General features: G+C 37.3%; 1 protein-coding gene across 1 annotated transcript; it reads left to right on the top strand.

Annotated features, from left to right (window-relative positions):
• The first annotated feature begins 10534 nt into the window (after positions 1-10534).
• LOC141597286 (aldehyde oxidase GLOX1-like) lies at positions 10535-13402 on the top strand. The gene is made up of 2 exons (XM_074417683.1): positions 10535-11181; positions 11867-13402. Exons 1-2 carry the CDS (start codon positions 10675-10677, stop codon positions 13190-13192), a joined length of 1833 nt encoding a protein of 610 aa, XP_074273784.1. The 5' UTR covers positions 10535-10674; the 3' UTR covers positions 13193-13402.
• The last annotated feature ends 3895 nt before the right edge of the window (positions 13403-17297 follow it).

The raw sequence follows: 17297 nt of genomic DNA, 5'->3' as shown, positions 1-17297 counted from the left end.
ATATGCTCTGTAAGATGCATGATGCCAATTTGATGCACTAACTTAGTAGTACCATCTGGTAAATAGACCAGTATGGGTTTATCTAAGTCACAGATGTCATCTAGTAATGCTGAATTAGCAGTCATATGGTCAGATGCACATGTGTCAATAATCCAACTAGAAGCATGCATGAAATTAGACACTGCATAAGCATGAGAAGACTCAGAAATACCTGAGAAGCTCATGGAATATGTGTTATTAGCAGTCCTTGCAGAAGTACTAGCACCTGAATTGCCATTGGGTGGAAATTTCTTAGAGATGTTCCTGAGGACCCTCTCTATGATAGTATCCACAAGACCAGAAACAAGATCTTCATCCTGGTCAAGACAGTCTTCTTGCTGTAGAGGTGTCATAGCAGTCTCATAGTAATCATCATCATAAGAGGCAGTATCAGCATTATTAGCCATTCTTTTGAAGCTACCCCGACCTCTGCCCTGATTGGAATGGCCACTCCTGTTAGCCTTGGCCTGAGAAACTTTGTACTTCTTGAACTGATAACAATGCTGTTGAATGTGACCAAGAATGTTGCAGAAAGTGCAGGTCTGAAGCTGATAACAGTCGTCCATAAGATGAACCTTCTTCTTGCAGTGAGTACAGACTTTCTTAGCTTTCTCATCCACATCCTCAACCCTAGGTTTCTTGTGAGAATAATTAGAGTAATAATACTCATGCTTAACACTAGTATAAGCACTAGATTCTGGCAATGCTTCAACAAAAATAACTATCTGTTTCTGCTTCTCAACTTTCTGCAAGAGACCTAGAACTTTGTTGAGAGTAGGCATGACATCCATGGTGAGAACATGTGACCTAACATTGTCATATGTGTTGTTGAGGCCCATCAAGAGTTGAATTAGCTCCCCTTGAGTCTCACGATCAATGAGTCTCTTCAGGAGGTGACAAGAACAAGCATCCAAGGCACCACAAGTTCACATAGGAACGGGGTCAAGATCATCAATCTCTTCCCAAGTGCGTTTCGGGCTTCCATAGTAATCAATCAAAGGTAGATTGTCTTGAGAGATGGCATTAAGATCCTTCTTAAGCTGATATAATTCCATACCATTGACCTGACCATATCTCTCAACAAGCTCACCCCACAGTTCTTTAGAATTAGTAACATACATCATGTTTTCTTTGATTTTCTTATGAAGAGAGTTAAGAATCCATTTGAGGACAAGCAAACCACAACTACGCCATTTTCTGTATGTTTTATCTGTGGGAGGTGGTTGTGGATAAGTACCAGTAACAAAACCTTCTTTGTTTTTGGATGCTAAAGCCATTAAAACATCCTTTTTCTAAAGAAGAAAACCAGTTCCATCAAACGGTAGATCAACAAGGCGTTGATTATGATTATCAGAAGAAGACACATAGAGAGAATCATCATATGCGTCATAAGAATCAGCAGAATCATCATGTGGTGAATCAGGCATGATGAAGATCAACAATTACCAAGAATTTTGTAATGTAGAAAAAAAAACGAAAGAAAACGCTTAATTTTTAGGATTTTTGTGATATATGTGAGAAAGATAACAAGAATAAACTGAATTATGAAGAAAATTCAGAGAAAAAAGAAGAAATTCGTAACAGAAAACAGAGAATCATGATCATGATTGAAAATATCAGCTGGATAATCAGAATATGATGAAATTAACATCAATTAGAATGAAAATCACAGCAATTATGATGCGGAAGCAAAGACAATCAGACGATTGATCATACGAAATTGAAGAGTGATTAAAAACGCAATTGAAATAACAATTGCGAAGAAATGACCTGCGATTGTGAATAGTAGAAATCAAAGGTTTAGAAACACAGAATCGCAACCTGTAGCTCGAGATACCATGTGAAGAAGATGAACCTCTTGATCACCATTGATGCAAACCTAGAAATATCTAGAGAGTAATACACCAAGAGTAAATAGAATATGGTTGTTATTATTCAGTTATCTTAAATTACATTATGAGTTTGGTTGAGTATATATACACAATTCTGTTATTACTTTAACTACTTCACTAACTATAGTTAAGCAATACTAACTAGGTTAGTGTAACTAACTCCAACTTGACTATCTCAACAGTTTCTACAAAGGATCAGACTAATGACGTATACTTGAATTCTCGACGTAGATGCTATATATTGGGTTCTCATCCTTCAGAGACTACGAATGTAATAAGAGCATCCGTCGACAAAAGGATCACCCTAAGATGATCATATCATGGCTATTGAGAACGAATCAAATCAGATGGTTCTATTTATCAACTAGTTTTGTGGCCCGTGAAATTCACGGGTTGTTCTGTTTCTAGTGTAATACTTTAGTGATTTAATACAATAACATACTACGATCAATTCAATTTACGGTTTTCATGTTTTAAGGGTTGTATAAATTCAATTAGTCTTTTATACAACAGTTTATCAAAAATTAAAATTTCATACATTAGATATACTAAGATACCCCTATCAAAACTAAAGTAACTCAATGCAAGCTAAAATGAATTAATAATATAAGTATTCATATAATCAAATTAAACAAAACTATATTATCAAACAAAGATCCCCAAAGATAGAGCACCCTCACAAATTAGATATCAAAATTTCATCAACAATTCTGATAATAACATAAAACACACAATTTGAAATGTTATAACAAAACTAACATTTCATACCCCCATAAAATTGAAGCTAATACAATAATAAATTGCGGAACTAAAAATTTTAAAGCAGCAACAACTTGAACAATAATTGGATCATTATTGCCGAATACTTCACCTATTAAACAATATTATACAAAAAATGATATGGCATCCCCTCAAATTTTTCACCTTTTTGTGATATTTCAAAATATATATAATAAATGCTCAAAAAATTATTAATCATCCACGATTCTACGTTGATGTCACCAATCTTTAGTTAGTATGTAAAATATAGTTGTTTAAGTAATCTTAGTATTTCACTTCTCCTTATAATCTTCTTTCTTCAATAAATCATACTTATTAAAAAAAAGTAACACAATAATAGTGGAATTTGTTTTATGCAATATTATTGTTATTAACTTAGTTTCACCTTAAGTAATGATAAAAAAGAGGGAATGATAATCAAATCGTAGAGATGTAAGTGTATTTACCTTGGAAGAGCTTAACACAATAAATAATCTTGATAACACCTAAATGATAAACACTTCATAACCCAATGAAACTTCCAATAAAAAAATAAAAAAAGTTAGTTAATAGTATCGGTGACACATACCATTCTACTAACGATAGAGATAAGAAATTTGTTGCTTACAAATTTTGCCTTCCATAAAAAATATATAAATAATTGAGGACGCGTTTTATGGCTATTAAATATTATTTTTTCATTATTATCAAATTTAATATAGGTATAAATAAAGATCAAGTTCATGACTTTAAAGCATCCATTTTTCATTATTATGAAGTTTAATATAAACATAAATATGGGAAAATGAGAAATGGTATGTAAAAGATTTGCATTATTATTATTATTATTGTTATTTTTTTTTATAAAAAGATGCGCGCAGCTATCATTAATTGAAAAACAAAAGTTTACATGAAATTGGTGGGGAGCCGAGAAACAAGCTGGGCTCCCACACCCTTAGCAACAGCAAAGCTAAGTCTAATAAAAATGCAAGCGGCCACCCGAGCCCCCGCATCCTGAGATACCGAGAATTTCTGGATCCGCTTGAGCAAGACAACAACATCCGAACCCAACTCCCCAAGTGATGAGAAAGAGAAGGGAAGGAAACCATAACCCGCAGCCGCGCACAAATCCCTGTACTTAGCACACTTACGTTGAGCAGCATCAGCAACAACCCGGCCAGACACAAAATTCGTCATCCCAGTCTGAGTCAAAGGAGAAGACCCGGTCAAGTCAACGCACACATCACGCCCCCTGTCCCAAGAATAAAGCAGCAAATCCACAGGACGAAGAGAACCCTCATGCCCGTCAACCAAACCAATGTCAACCTCCTTTCCCGCAGAAATACCAGATCTATAGCAGATGTCGAAAAGAGTATCACGGACGAGGTTATGCCGATGTTTAACGCCCACAATACCAGTACAAGAAACAACGTGGTCCCCAAAAACATCATCAACAAAAACTCGAGAGCAAGCTGGACAGGGCCTAGAGACCGTGAATAACGGAACACCCAGACGATACCCAGGCACACTACGGTAAGTCCTCCCGTTCATAGTCTGACCCAACCCCGAGATAGGAACCGCATGCAACCAATCAGAGGAGTGGGAACCCTGCTGAGACTGCCACAAAGCAAGCTGGCGAGGTGTCAAAGAGAAAACAGACCCTGAGGCAGCAGCAACCGTCGCGAAATAAATGTCTGCCAATTTCTTCATAAGTTTGGGAGCAGAAATTTCATTAGGGTTACCTAAGATACCAGAGCCTGTAGTCGCAGTAAAACCTCGCGCGACATAATCAAATGCAGGGCCAACAGCTACAATACCAGAGGGTCAGAGGAGCTTAGCCTGCAAATCCGCAGACTGCAAACGGGACGCAATAAAAGCATAATGTAAAACATCCCCCTCCGCATAGACACCAAGACCACCAAGATGAAAAGGGAAAGTAGCGAGGCGCCACTGCCTATCCCCAAAACCCGGGCTAGACGCGGTGACGATACGTTCCAAGTTGGAACGAAGAGCAGCATCAAAAGGAAGATGGACGGACCCAAAAACACTAGGGGAGCAAGTAAGAAGAGAGAAATAGAGCTTAGAAATACCAGTACAAGCTCGAAGTAGAAGCAACTCACATTACGGGTCCTCAATCCTCGCAACCAAGTTCATTAGCTCAATGGTCCTAGTTACTCTCCTCGCCACAATCTCACTGCCAAAACCAGGGCAAGTATTGACAGGCCCACCCAAAACTGTAACACCCCTCACGGGCCGAGCAATAGAGGGGGGGAAAACCCCAGGGAGCCGACTCTGAGGATCCTCAACAGGCCAAAAGACCTCCGTCTTGAAGACATTAAGGTGTAGTCCAAAACGGGGGCCATCCGCCATAATCAAATCCAAGACCTTCCCCACCTTCAAAGTATCCCCCACAATGGTGCCATCATCCAAGTACCATGCCTGCATAGTGAGGTCAAAAGTGTCCCAAAATTTTGCATACTAAGGGATGCAAAACCAAAGCGAAAAGCAACGGACCCAAAGGATCACCTTGCTGGACTCCCTGACAAGACCACAAACAATGCTCCCCATAAAAAAGACGGGCAGGGCTGGAATAACAAAACTCCACCCAACGGGAGAGAACCGGGCAACGTCGGCGGACTTCCTGAAGCATGGTCGGACGATCAACAAGGTTGAAAGCATTCTGGAAATCAACCAGTAACATGGAAAGTCCCACCTCAGCACCCCGAGCCTCAATGAGCCGGTTCAAGGCATGTAAGATAATCTTTCCTCCACCGGACACACCCACCCCAAACTGTAAACCAGCAAAATAAGACAAGTCGTCTCCAGACCGTGCCAACAGCAATAGGACGAACCCCACCACCTGGTTTCACAAGCGGCGTGAGAGGGGCGCTGACAATGTACTCTCCCAAAGCAAGAGGGCACCGACCCTCAAGAAAAAGATTAACCACCCTAGTAATAGAAGTGATCAACTCATCAGAAATAGCCTCAACAGCGCCACTCAAACAATTCATAAGGTGCTGGGCACGGAAACCATCCCTCCCACAAAAAGTACCACGAGGGAAACTCCGAATCATATCCAAAACCACTGACTCAGACGCAACCAGAGGATGATGATCCCCAGACAAAGAAGGCAATAAATTTATTATTATTATTATTATTATTAATTTTTTTTTCTTACAAACTCCACTTTGCATGAAAGTCGTTTAAAAAGTTATCTTGTATATGTAATTAAAATATGACATATTATTGATGATAGATATTTCGGTTTTCCTTTTAATTATATTTATAAATTTGTAGATATTAGTAGCTTTATAATCTAAATTATTAGATTTTTTATTTACTACATATCAGACCTTTTAGCTACTATCTTTATGGTTAAGGAGGAGTTAGATGAACAAATTGAATGATTTAAATTATGAGAGTAAATTCTTAATTTATTTTATAATTTAAATCATGATCTTATGGTTTCCACACAAAAATAAATATTACTAAACCTTATAATGAGTTTTAATAAATTTATTAAAGTAGCTTTAATATTAACAATATAAATTAATAGAATTTAATTATGATAATCCTACATGGCAAAAAATTAAATGTATTAAGTTGCCTTTTAACTATATAGTTAAAATATAACATATTGATGATGATAGATATTTTGGTTTTCCTTATAATTATATTTATAAATTTGTAGATATTAGTAGCTTTATAATCCAAATTATTAGATTTTTTTATTTACTATATAAGACCTTTTAGCTACTATATTTATGGTTAAGAAGGAGTTAAATGAACAAATTGAATGATTTAAATGATGAGACTAAATTCTTAGTTTATTTTTATAATTTAAATCATGATCTTATGGATTCCACATAAAAAAAATATTACTAAACCTTATAACGAATTTTAATAAATTTATTAAAGTAGCCTTAATATTAACAATATAAATTAATAGAATTTAATTATGATAATTCTGCATGGCAAAAAATTAAATGTATTAAGTTGCCTTTTAACTATATAATATAGATTATATAGATTTATAGATGTGACATTCGTAATGCACGCGTGACTTTTTCTTCGCCTATGTGGCTTTGTCTACGTGGCCTTTTAAGGTTACCCTTTTAATATAGTTTTATAGATCTTTATGATTGCTTCTACGTAATCTAGATCGAAAAGATTGAAAAAATCAGCCATTTACAGCCAATGATCAAGGATTCCTCAAAAAGTTAAGGATTAGTAATCTTTTTATAAATCGAACGGATTCGGTCTTATACATACGCAAGGAAGGTTATTACCAAGCTAACATGTTTAGAATAAGTTTAAAAATTGTATTCGTAACACAAATTATTTTAAACGGTTATTCTCTTCATTTCTTAGTTTCTTCCTAATTTTTAAAATATGTGAGACGAACTTTAAACATTATCGAGTCATGGGTTGATTAGCCTTAAATGAAAAGACTTTTGTATTCCCTCAAGTTAAACTATTGGCTTTATATGATTTATAAGCACTTTGAGGAAATTAAATAGATGTTTACTTTGCAAAAGAAGCACACTGGATATTGGTTGAATTTCTAATCGTGTTGTTCATCTCTCAAATCGATTCGACTTTGTTAGTGTAAGTGGGGAAGCATTCGTACAAATTAGCGTTAATGGATTGACTGTGATTTTACTCATCACCTAATTGTGTTGATCTTTAATCAACTTTTTTTTTTGCCTTGCTTAGTATCCATTGGAGCACGATATCGTGAACCGATGTTTCTATTTTGAGACGAGGGACCCAACCACAGTATTAGGTAAGCCATCCGATCAAGTGTGAAGGGATCCAAGTTTAGAAGACATGCACTCATACCTTAAACACTTTACAAGATTGCTCATGGAGAGGCTTGAACCTGAATCTCCTAGGAATTTCACCAAAGTTTTAACCATTAGACTCCACCCATGTGGGCATTCAGCAAATTTGTTACTTCCTCTGTACTAAAATAATTGACGTTTTCAATTTACGAGGTGAGACTTTGAATTCAATTTATACAAAAATATATTGATCGGAAAATTATAAAAATTACACTATAAAATTCCTTACGAATAGAGCTTTAATATGAGTATACATTTCAACATATTTGGTCATATATTTTGAGAGATATTGAAAAGAGAACTAAGTGTCTCGAAAAGTGAGAACGACAATTAAAAAAAAAAGAGGGAGTATTTAATTTACGTAATTTATTTTAATAAAAAATTAAAGTTAGTTACTTTTTCTTATAAATATTTAGTAAATATCCTAGCATTTACGCTATTTGAAATGAATTTTTAACTACCACAACAAAATAAAAACTTAGGCCATGTTCTTTTTAACTTAATTTTAGTTCATTTCAACTTCATTCAATTCAATTTAGTTTAGTTCAGCCTCATTCAGTTCAGTTCAGTTCAGGACTTATCTTCACAAATTAACTATTATTTCACTTCAGTTTAGTTCCATTAAGTTCAGTTTAATTCATATAGTTTCAGTCCAAAAGAACACAGTCTTACATCCTCCAAATAGTTGTTAAAAGAAAATTTAACTATCTTTTGTTCCACTTTTAATATGTTGACGATAATTCCCAGGAGACTCAGGTTCAAGTCTCCCCAAGAGCAAAATCTTGTGGAGCATTCTTGGCCTGAGTCCATGCCTAATAGACTTCGAGCCTGTCACCCTCGGGTGGCTTACCTGGTATGCGTGGTTTGCAGACTATCACGTACACACGAGGGTTTACCCAGTGCGCACCGAAGGTAGCGTCTGCGGGTTCCCTTGTTACCAAAAATAAAATAAAAAATAAAATAAAATAATAATAATAATAATCTTTTTAATTACCCTTTCATCTTTTAGGGATCTGTATGCTGAGTTCTCTGCAGCGATCTTATAAAGATAGGTGTATAAGACTAGCGCACAAGCAAGTGACGTTCCATCTTAAACCAATTGGTGATAGGAGGAGTAACCTATATTTATAAGCTCGTCCCTTTATTATTTTTCTACCGATTTGGGACAATGCCTTCACACACATATAGGAAGAGAACTCAACACTATCATCTTTAGGTTTAAGTATATTTATAGGACTTGATGAGATAAAACTTGAGTAGTATAAAACCCGATTCAACTCAACCAATTAACTAATTATTTTATATAAGACATTTATATATTTATAAATTCTAATAATAATAAATTAATAATGATTTATATTGTAAAATTGTAATTTGTAAGATAAATAGAACAGATTAGATTGAATTATGAAGATATGAATTGAATTAAGGTGGTATTTATAGAGTTTGAAAATTATTAAAAAAAAAAAAGTAGTAAAAACAAGAACCACCACCATATTTAACGGCTAGTATGTTCCTCCAGCCATATTTCCATCAACCGTATTTCTCCGACACACTTTTAACGGGTCAATTCTCGGGCCGGGCTGGGCCATGCTTGCTGTGCCTCACCTGTACTTAGGCCCGAGCCTGGGGTTTTCCCAATTTTTGTGTCATAGCCCGCCCCTATCCCGTCGTGCCGTACCCGGGACGTCCCACACTGTTCATCAGGCTCGTGCTGTGACCGGGCTTCCCGCTGTGCTTTGGCCCGAAAAGCTGAAATGCAAACTCTAGTTGTACGGGCTGAGTTTGGCCATGAATCGTAGATTTTCATATTGGGCTCTTTGAGATTGGGCTTTTACCATTACACAGAAGAGTATGGAGATTTGGTTCATAAAAGCATGTCAGTATTTATCTAACTACATTTTTTTATTTTGGTAATATGTTGTTTTGTGATGATGACAATTGACAAATTAAAATAAAATAATGTTATGAATGAAATATTAATATGTCAAATTTTTTTAAAGCAATTCAAATATAACTATTTACACTTAAGTTTATTGCCTTTTCAATTTTCACCGGAGATGCTCATAAGATCGTATTATATAGTGTGTTGGTATTTTGGTGAACGATAATATAAGAGGATGTCATTATTCATTACGCAAGAAAAATACCCTAACATGCCAAATGCCAATAAGGCAATAAACGGACTTATATCTCTTTTTTGAGGAAAACATTTTTTTTTGTCGAGGAAAACAAGCAGAGTTCTATTTCGTATCTATTTCTTTTGGTTATAATTGGACATATTATTATTATTATATTAACATATACGAGTAGATGTACCAATCGTTGGTTGGCGCAGTGGTAGCATGGGGCTGCGCTTGGTAGGGAGGTCTGCGGATCGATCCCCCACAACTGCGATTGGGAGGGGTTTAAATACTGTAATCCTTGGACACGCCCCGAAATCCGGATTAGTCGGCCCAATGTGGTTCGGATTACCGGATGGTTTAGACAAAAAAAAAAAATAAGCAGAGTTCTATTTCGTATCTATTTCTTTTGGTTATAATAGGACATATTATTATATTAACATATACGAGTAGATGTCAAGTGTCAACTACTTTAGTTAGCTGATTTAATTAATTAATTTTTAATTAAATTCTTATTGTGTGTCGTATATAGTGTTAGCTCATTTTTACCATATATAGTGAAATGTTCTTGGGAATAATTTTTAATTAAACTCTTAATATGTACCGTAAAATTATAGGTTAAAAAAATCGATTTTTCCACAAATAATGAGCACCACCAAATTCCTAGCATTTATTTACCATCCCTGTCCTTTGAAAGTAAAACATCCTTAAATCTATCACTTTTCTTTGCTAGAAATAGTTGAAAAAAGTATTAGCCATCAACTATTTTGAGCTAACACCTTAAAAATATTAATGGCATTAGCTAAAAATCACTTCCCAAATTAAGAAAGTAAAAATGTAATAAAAAGCAAAAAGTAATACAAAAAATTCAAAAAGGTGGAGGAATAATAATTAATTTGGGGGCTAAATGTTGTTTTAGCCCATAAGAAAAAAAAAAAAGGAAAAAAAAAGTAAAGAGAAACAAAAGATTTTTCTTTTGTTTTCTCTTCTTTTTCCTCCATCTAAAATCCCATAATAATGTCTTCATCCTTGGTGATTAGGCACCTATGTATTCTTTCCCTTTTCTTAGTGTCTGCCTCGGCTGCAGGATTATTTGATCTAATCCCATCCGATGACAGACCCTTTCATAAGGGTGTCAAGAAACACAAAAAACACGACAAGGACGATAATAATAATAATAAAGAAAATAATCGATTTCAATTTGGTTTTCCGGGATTTCATACTATAGGCGGAGGATTAATATTTGGACATCAAGTTATAGAAAAGGATAAGTCGGGTTCGATTGCTGAGACAGACAATAAAGGTCAATTTCAAGTAGCCTTAAAAAGTTCGGGTGTATCGGCCATGCATTTACAATTGATGCCTAATAATAAACTTATTATGTTCGATGCAACCTCTTTGGGTAAATCGGACATAGAACTTCCCGCCACAAATTGTCGTACCGTTGCTTTGACCGGTGCCATTGATTGCTTTGCGCACTCGGTTGAGTATGATCCTGAGGCTGATCAAGTTAGAGTTCTTAAGGTAAATTAATTGTGCACTTTGATCTTAAGGTTTATAACATTACTGATCGTCGTCTTAAACCAGACTTTGTTATAATATTTAAAATTTGTTGACAAATTAACACAATTAATATTCTAATGATCTCACATATTGCAGTAAGTGGATTATACATATGATGTAGTAAATCAGATGGTATAGTTTTTGAGCATTAAGATAAAGTTTTTGAGTTTTAATCTAAAATTTTTGAGTTTATTTACTTAAACTTTAATCTCAAAAAGTTATATTCTAATGATCTCACATATTGCAGTAAATGAATGTAAAATAATCCATGTATAAATACTGTTCGGATAATATAATAATAAAAAAAATTATGCAAATATAAAGAGAAATAAAATAATTTTGAAAAAAAAAATTACTCAAAATTAATGAGAATGATCATACAATTATGTGTGTGTTTGGCCTAGTTTGTAAAAGTGTTTTTAGACTCAAAAACACTTTTTGGCTAAACACATCGTTTTCTAAGAGTTAAACAAAAATTATCAAAAGCTAAAAATCCATATTTTTGCTCATAGAAATAGAAACAGCTATTTGTTGTTTCTGCTTTTCAAAAACACTTTTGAAAAATTAAGCTTAAAAATCAAAAACTCAATTTTGATAACCGAGGCCAAACATGCTCTATACAAATGTTGACGATTTTAATGGTTAGGTGTTGACGGATCCATGGTGCTCAAGTGGAGGCCTTGCACCCGACGGAACTCTAGTAAGCACCGGAGGTTGGAAAGACGGTGAGAAATCCATTCGATACATTGAAGGATGTGATAATTGTGACTGGAGAGAATCCAACATAAAATTAGCAGACAACAGATGGTATGCCACTCAAACTATGCTAGCTGATGGTCGGTTCGTCTTAATTGGAGGTCGTAGGGCGTTCTCGTACGAGTTTCTAGCACCTGAAGGCCAACCCGGTCCTGGGAGAATCAACCTTCCTTTCCTTTTCCAGACGACCGATATCCATGAAAACAATCTTTACCCTTTTGTTCACATGGCTCCAGATGGTAACCTTTTCATTTTGGCAAACTTCAGAGCAATCCTGCTTGATGTTAAAAACAACAGAATTGTGAAGAATTACCCGGATTTGCCCGGTGGTGCACGGAATTACCCCGGTTCAGCTAGTAGCGCGATGCTCCCAATTGATTTGAGTCAAGACAATGTCGATATTGAGGTTTTGGTTTGCGGTGGAGGGCAGCCACTCGCCTTTGGTAAGGCCGATAAAGAGGGTATTTATTTGCCCGCTTTGGACACTTGTGGAAGAATTAAGGCCTTGGCACCCAATGCTCAATGGGAAATGGAGAAAATGCCATCGGCTCGAGTCATGGGAGATATGTTGAATCTTCCTAACGGGGAGATTCTTCTCATAAATGGCGCCCAGAAGGGCGCCTCAGGATGGCAATTTGCCGAGGAGCCTAACCTAACCCCGGTCCTATATAGTCCTAACAAACCCGCGGGGAAAAGGTTTAGGGTCCTTAAGGAGACCAACATCCCTCGAATGTACCATTCAACCTCAGCTGTTCTACCAGACACGAAGATTCTTGTGGCCGGTAGTAACACCAACGATGCCTATCGATTCAGAAATGTCAAATTCCCAACCGAACTTCGCGTTGAGAAGTTCATCCCACCTTACTTGGATGACAAGTTAGACAAGTTTAGGCCAATTAGTGTTAACTTGAACACGAAGTTAGCAGGTTACGGTCAGCAAATTTTCTTAACTTGCCAATTCAAGGGTCATGAAACTATCAACCAAGAGGACATCATGGTGACCTTGTACCGACCACCTTTCACCACCCATGGCTACTCCATGAATCAACGGCTCGTTAGTCTCGCAGTTTCCAGTTTTACCCCTGGGATTTTCGGTAACTATCACTTGCAAGTTCAAGCTCCTCCTAAACCCGAGCTTGCCCCACCCGGTCATTACCTTCTCTTTGTCAATAACAAAGGTGTACCTAGCACTGGTTCTTGGATTCAATTGCATTAATTTAGTATAATTCGGTTTATGAAACAAGGTTAAAAAGGTTAATTTTGTTCATATGTATTTTCATCATGGAAATTTCATGTAGTAGTTTTGATTTGTATGCGTAACCTTGTATTATAATGTGAATCCTAAGACAATTTAGATGAAAAGAGTTGTTGTCGCGTTGATGTTCTATAAATTGTTAGATCAGAAATTGAATCGAATTTTGCTAAATACCTTTGTTTCTTATATTCTTGATATTTGGTATACGCTAGCTTCAATGATAAATACGGGTACTAACGAGTCGAGCTGAGCTCGAGCTTGGCCTTGCTCGGCTTGTCACTTTGCTCAAGAACCAAAATTTGAGCTCGAGCCAATCTCGAGCTTGAAAAAAATGTGCCCGTTATTAGTGGAATATAAATATTAGTTGGGCTTCAACCATCACTTTAAGATTTGGTTGAAACCCAACTAATATTTATATTCCATTAGCTATAAAAGCTTACGAGATTTAATGCGAGCTCGAGCCAAACTTGAGCCCAAATCGAGTCTATATAAAACTGTTTATTTTTTATATTTTTTCTTTCGATATTTTTAATAACAAAGCTCGAAGGTTATATGTAAAACTATTTGGCAAATCAATGAGATATTTGATATGTGTGATACAAAAATATAATCATGATAAAATATTTATATAAAATATGAGCAATATCTTATGTAATTACACAAGTTCGAGCCGTTTGCGAGCTTTTTGAGTCGAGCCAGCCTTCGATCGGCTTGACTCGTTAGGCTCTCGAGTCGAGCCCGAGCCGAACTCGCACGAGCCTAGCTTTGACTGAGCCGATCTCGAGTGGCTCGTGAGCTGTCTCATCTCATTAACACCCCTAGTTGTAGATACCCGTATTTGTCACGATACTTGTATCTATAAAACTCCTGACAAACACCTATTGATGATAGAACGATAATGTGGGAGCGGATTAAAAGCCGACTAATGAAATCAATGCAGTTCGATTTGTGTTCCATAGGAATTATATTAATTAATTTGATTTAATTTCAAAGTGATTTTAAATGTATTATTTTTATTTTAAAATTAATTTTAAAAAGTTTACTTGAAAATTTTAATTTTAATTTTAGTAAATTAATTTTATTATGAAATGCATTTTTACATGATCTGAAAATTTTGAGTCAAATAATTTTGATAAATCGATTGCTAAACTCGTGCTTTTATTCACTTTTAACGTCTTGTTTCGCACTCGTTTTAATGCGAAGTGAGGTGCGGGTTTAAACCCGATTTGGACTCGATTCTCCCCTACCATGTTGGGCACGAATACCCATGTATGGCCCCATGTTTTTCAGCCCAAATAGGTCCCATTTTCTTGCCCCATTCGAGCCAAACATAGCAGCCCTTTTCCTCCCTTACCCTTGTTCAAACACAATCCCAAACCCGCTCCAAACTCAACCAAATCGACCCATATTCGACCCACATCAATCCGACTGTCACACCTCACGAAAACCCTCATCTCATGCAGCTTTCCCTTGCCTTAACGGACGAGGGTCAAGGTTCGGGAATGATTCTGAGATCGAAATGATTCTGAGATCCTCAACAGACGAGGGTAAAGGTTCAGGAATAGAGAACCGCTGAGAAAACGTGCTCCCCGCCTCCAGACAGCAAGATGAACGTTTGGGAAAAATTGATGTGGCATTAATATTAGGATGCCGGAGCCCAGAGGTCAGCTGTCCTGATTAGGCCAAGCAGACTGTAAACATCAAATAATAGGCGACAACGAGGAAGATTACTCGTCCACAGTAGTTGTCGTCCCCGGGTCGATTGAGATCTCTCAGATGTTGGTTAGTCTCGGCGAGAGGCCAATCACATCATGTTGCCAGCTCTCATGAGTATGAAAGTAAGTACATTTTAATGTCTATAAATACAACACCAATACCAAGTTAAAGACACGATTGGAACACGTTTAACAAGCTCTACATACTCACATATAATTACTCTTTCTCCCTCTATAAGCAAAAGGAACTTACCCTAGGCACCTCACGTGTCAAGGTAAAAAAACTTATTTCTTACATTTACTGACTTAGGCATCAGAGAGTGTCCCTTTGGACACCTTCATCCATTGCGTTGTTTTCTATCTGTGTAGGTTGAATGAAGTCGAAGCCCACGAGGAGTAATAGATTATAATCCCTTAATTAGAGTGATGCATTGTATTCACAATATATAGTGTTTGTACAATAATACATTACCTAAGATGCAACGATATTTACGGGATTCACAATATTTACGGGATTTACATTGACTAAACTAGGCAAGAATATATTTACATATATTTACTAATACACCTTCGCAGTCGGAGCGGGAGGAGGACAGACGCTCAGGATGGACTTAAATCGTAGAAAGAGATGTCGCGGCAGCCCCTTTGTAAAAATATCGGCATATTGGTGCTCGGAGGGGACATGAAGAACACGGACTGTACCAACCTGAACTTTCTGGCGAACAAAATGTATATCCAATTCAATATGTTTCACTAGATTATTAGAGAGGTACACAGCAGATATATTGTCACAAAAAAACGAGAGTGGCGCGTTGGATAGGAAGATGCAACTCGAAAAGTAAATTACGAAGCCAACTCGTTTCAGCTACAACATTCGTAATAGCCCGATACTCAGCCTCGGTGCTGGACTTAGCAATAGCGGGCTGACGTTTCGAGGAGCAGGAGACCAAGTTATCACCGAGAAACACACAATAGCCAGAAGTAGACCGGCGGGAATCAGGGCATCTGGCCTAATCCGTGTCAGAGTAAGCAGTAATTGTATGCGGTCGAGACGGTGTGATAATGAGCCCATGATCAATTGTGCCTTTTATGTAACGTAGAATACGCTTCAAAAAATGAAAGTGTGGTTCACGTGGAGCGTGCATAAAAAGGCATACCTGCTGGACGACATAGGAAATTTCTGGTCGAGTGATCGTTAAATATTGAAGAGCCCCATCAAGGCTCCGATAAAGAGTCGTATCAGTGACCAGAGGACCGGCCGTGGCACTCAATTTGGCGCCGATTTCCACAGGAATCGATACGGGGTTGCAGTTTGACATGTTAGCGCACCCCAAAATATCCTTGGCATACTGTTGTTGAGATAAAAATAAGCCACCTGAATTACGAGTAACAGTAATGCACATAAAGTGATGTAGGATACCCAGGTTCGTCATAGAGAACTCGCGAGATAGATCGTTAATAATACGGAGTACCAAAGACGGATTGAACCGGTTAACACAATATCCTCCATATACAATAATAATTAAATAAGCAGTGTCACCCCCGTGATGATACATGAACAACGAAGTATCGCATGTGCTACTACGGAACCCTTGTGACAAGACAAAAGTGGCAAAACGCTGGTACCAGGCTCACAGAGCCTGTTTAAGACCGTATAGCGACTTACGCAGGCGACAAACATGGTGAGGAGCCAACGGATCTACGAAACCCGGAGGTTGATGCATATAAACAGTTTCGACAAGGTCACCATGTAGAAAAGCGTTCTTGACATCAAGCTGATGGAGGCCAAGAGCGAGATACATCAAGACTGAGAACGGTACGTATTGTAGTGGGCTTGACAACATGGCTAAAAGTTTCGTCACAATCAACACCAACCTGCTGAGTCTTACCATTAATAATGAGACGGGCTTTGTACCGTTCTAAGGACCCATCGGTCTTAAACTTGCGCCGATATAACCACATGCAGCAGATGACAAAAGCATCCATAGGACGAGGAACCAAGTCCCATGTATGATTTTCGTGTAATCCATTAAATTCGGTCTGCATGGACGTACTCCAATTTGGGTCGCGGAGGGCAATGTGATGTGATTTCGGTATAGGGCTAAGGGTAGGTATGGTAGTAGTAATGAGGGACTTGGGTTTAAAGATGCCATTCATGGCACAGGTTGTCATGGTATGGGTGAATAGGGGAGGAGGAGGGGTAGTGGAGGTGGTGGCGTGGGTGTAGATGAGGGCGTGGGAGGTGAGGCCATGATAATAGTTGGGGAAACGGGGGTTGGGTTAGAGGTAGGAGAGGCAGGGGATGAGGGAGTGGTAGGGGAATGTGGAGTGGCAGGGGAGTGAGGAGTGAG

Source organism: Silene latifolia, chromosome 8, assembly GCF_048544455.1.
Source record: "Silene latifolia isolate original U9 population chromosome 8, ASM4854445v1, whole genome shotgun sequence".
NCBI lineage: Eukaryota > Viridiplantae > Streptophyta > Magnoliopsida > Caryophyllales > Caryophyllaceae > Silene > Silene latifolia.
The sequence above is the reverse complement of the archived record's forward strand: the minus strand, read 5'-3'. Positions and strand labels throughout refer to the sequence as shown.

Excerpts from the sequence above, each read along its gene's own strand:
- LOC141597286 (XM_074417683.1), top strand. The coding sequence starts at position 10,675 with ATGTCTTCATCCTTGGTGATTAGGCACCTATGTATTCTTTCCCTTTTC. Across the intron at positions 11,182-11,866 it reads ATCAAGTTAGAGTTCTTAAG|GTGTTGACGGATCCATGGTG; the intron begins GTAAATTAATTG and ends TTTAATGGTTAG.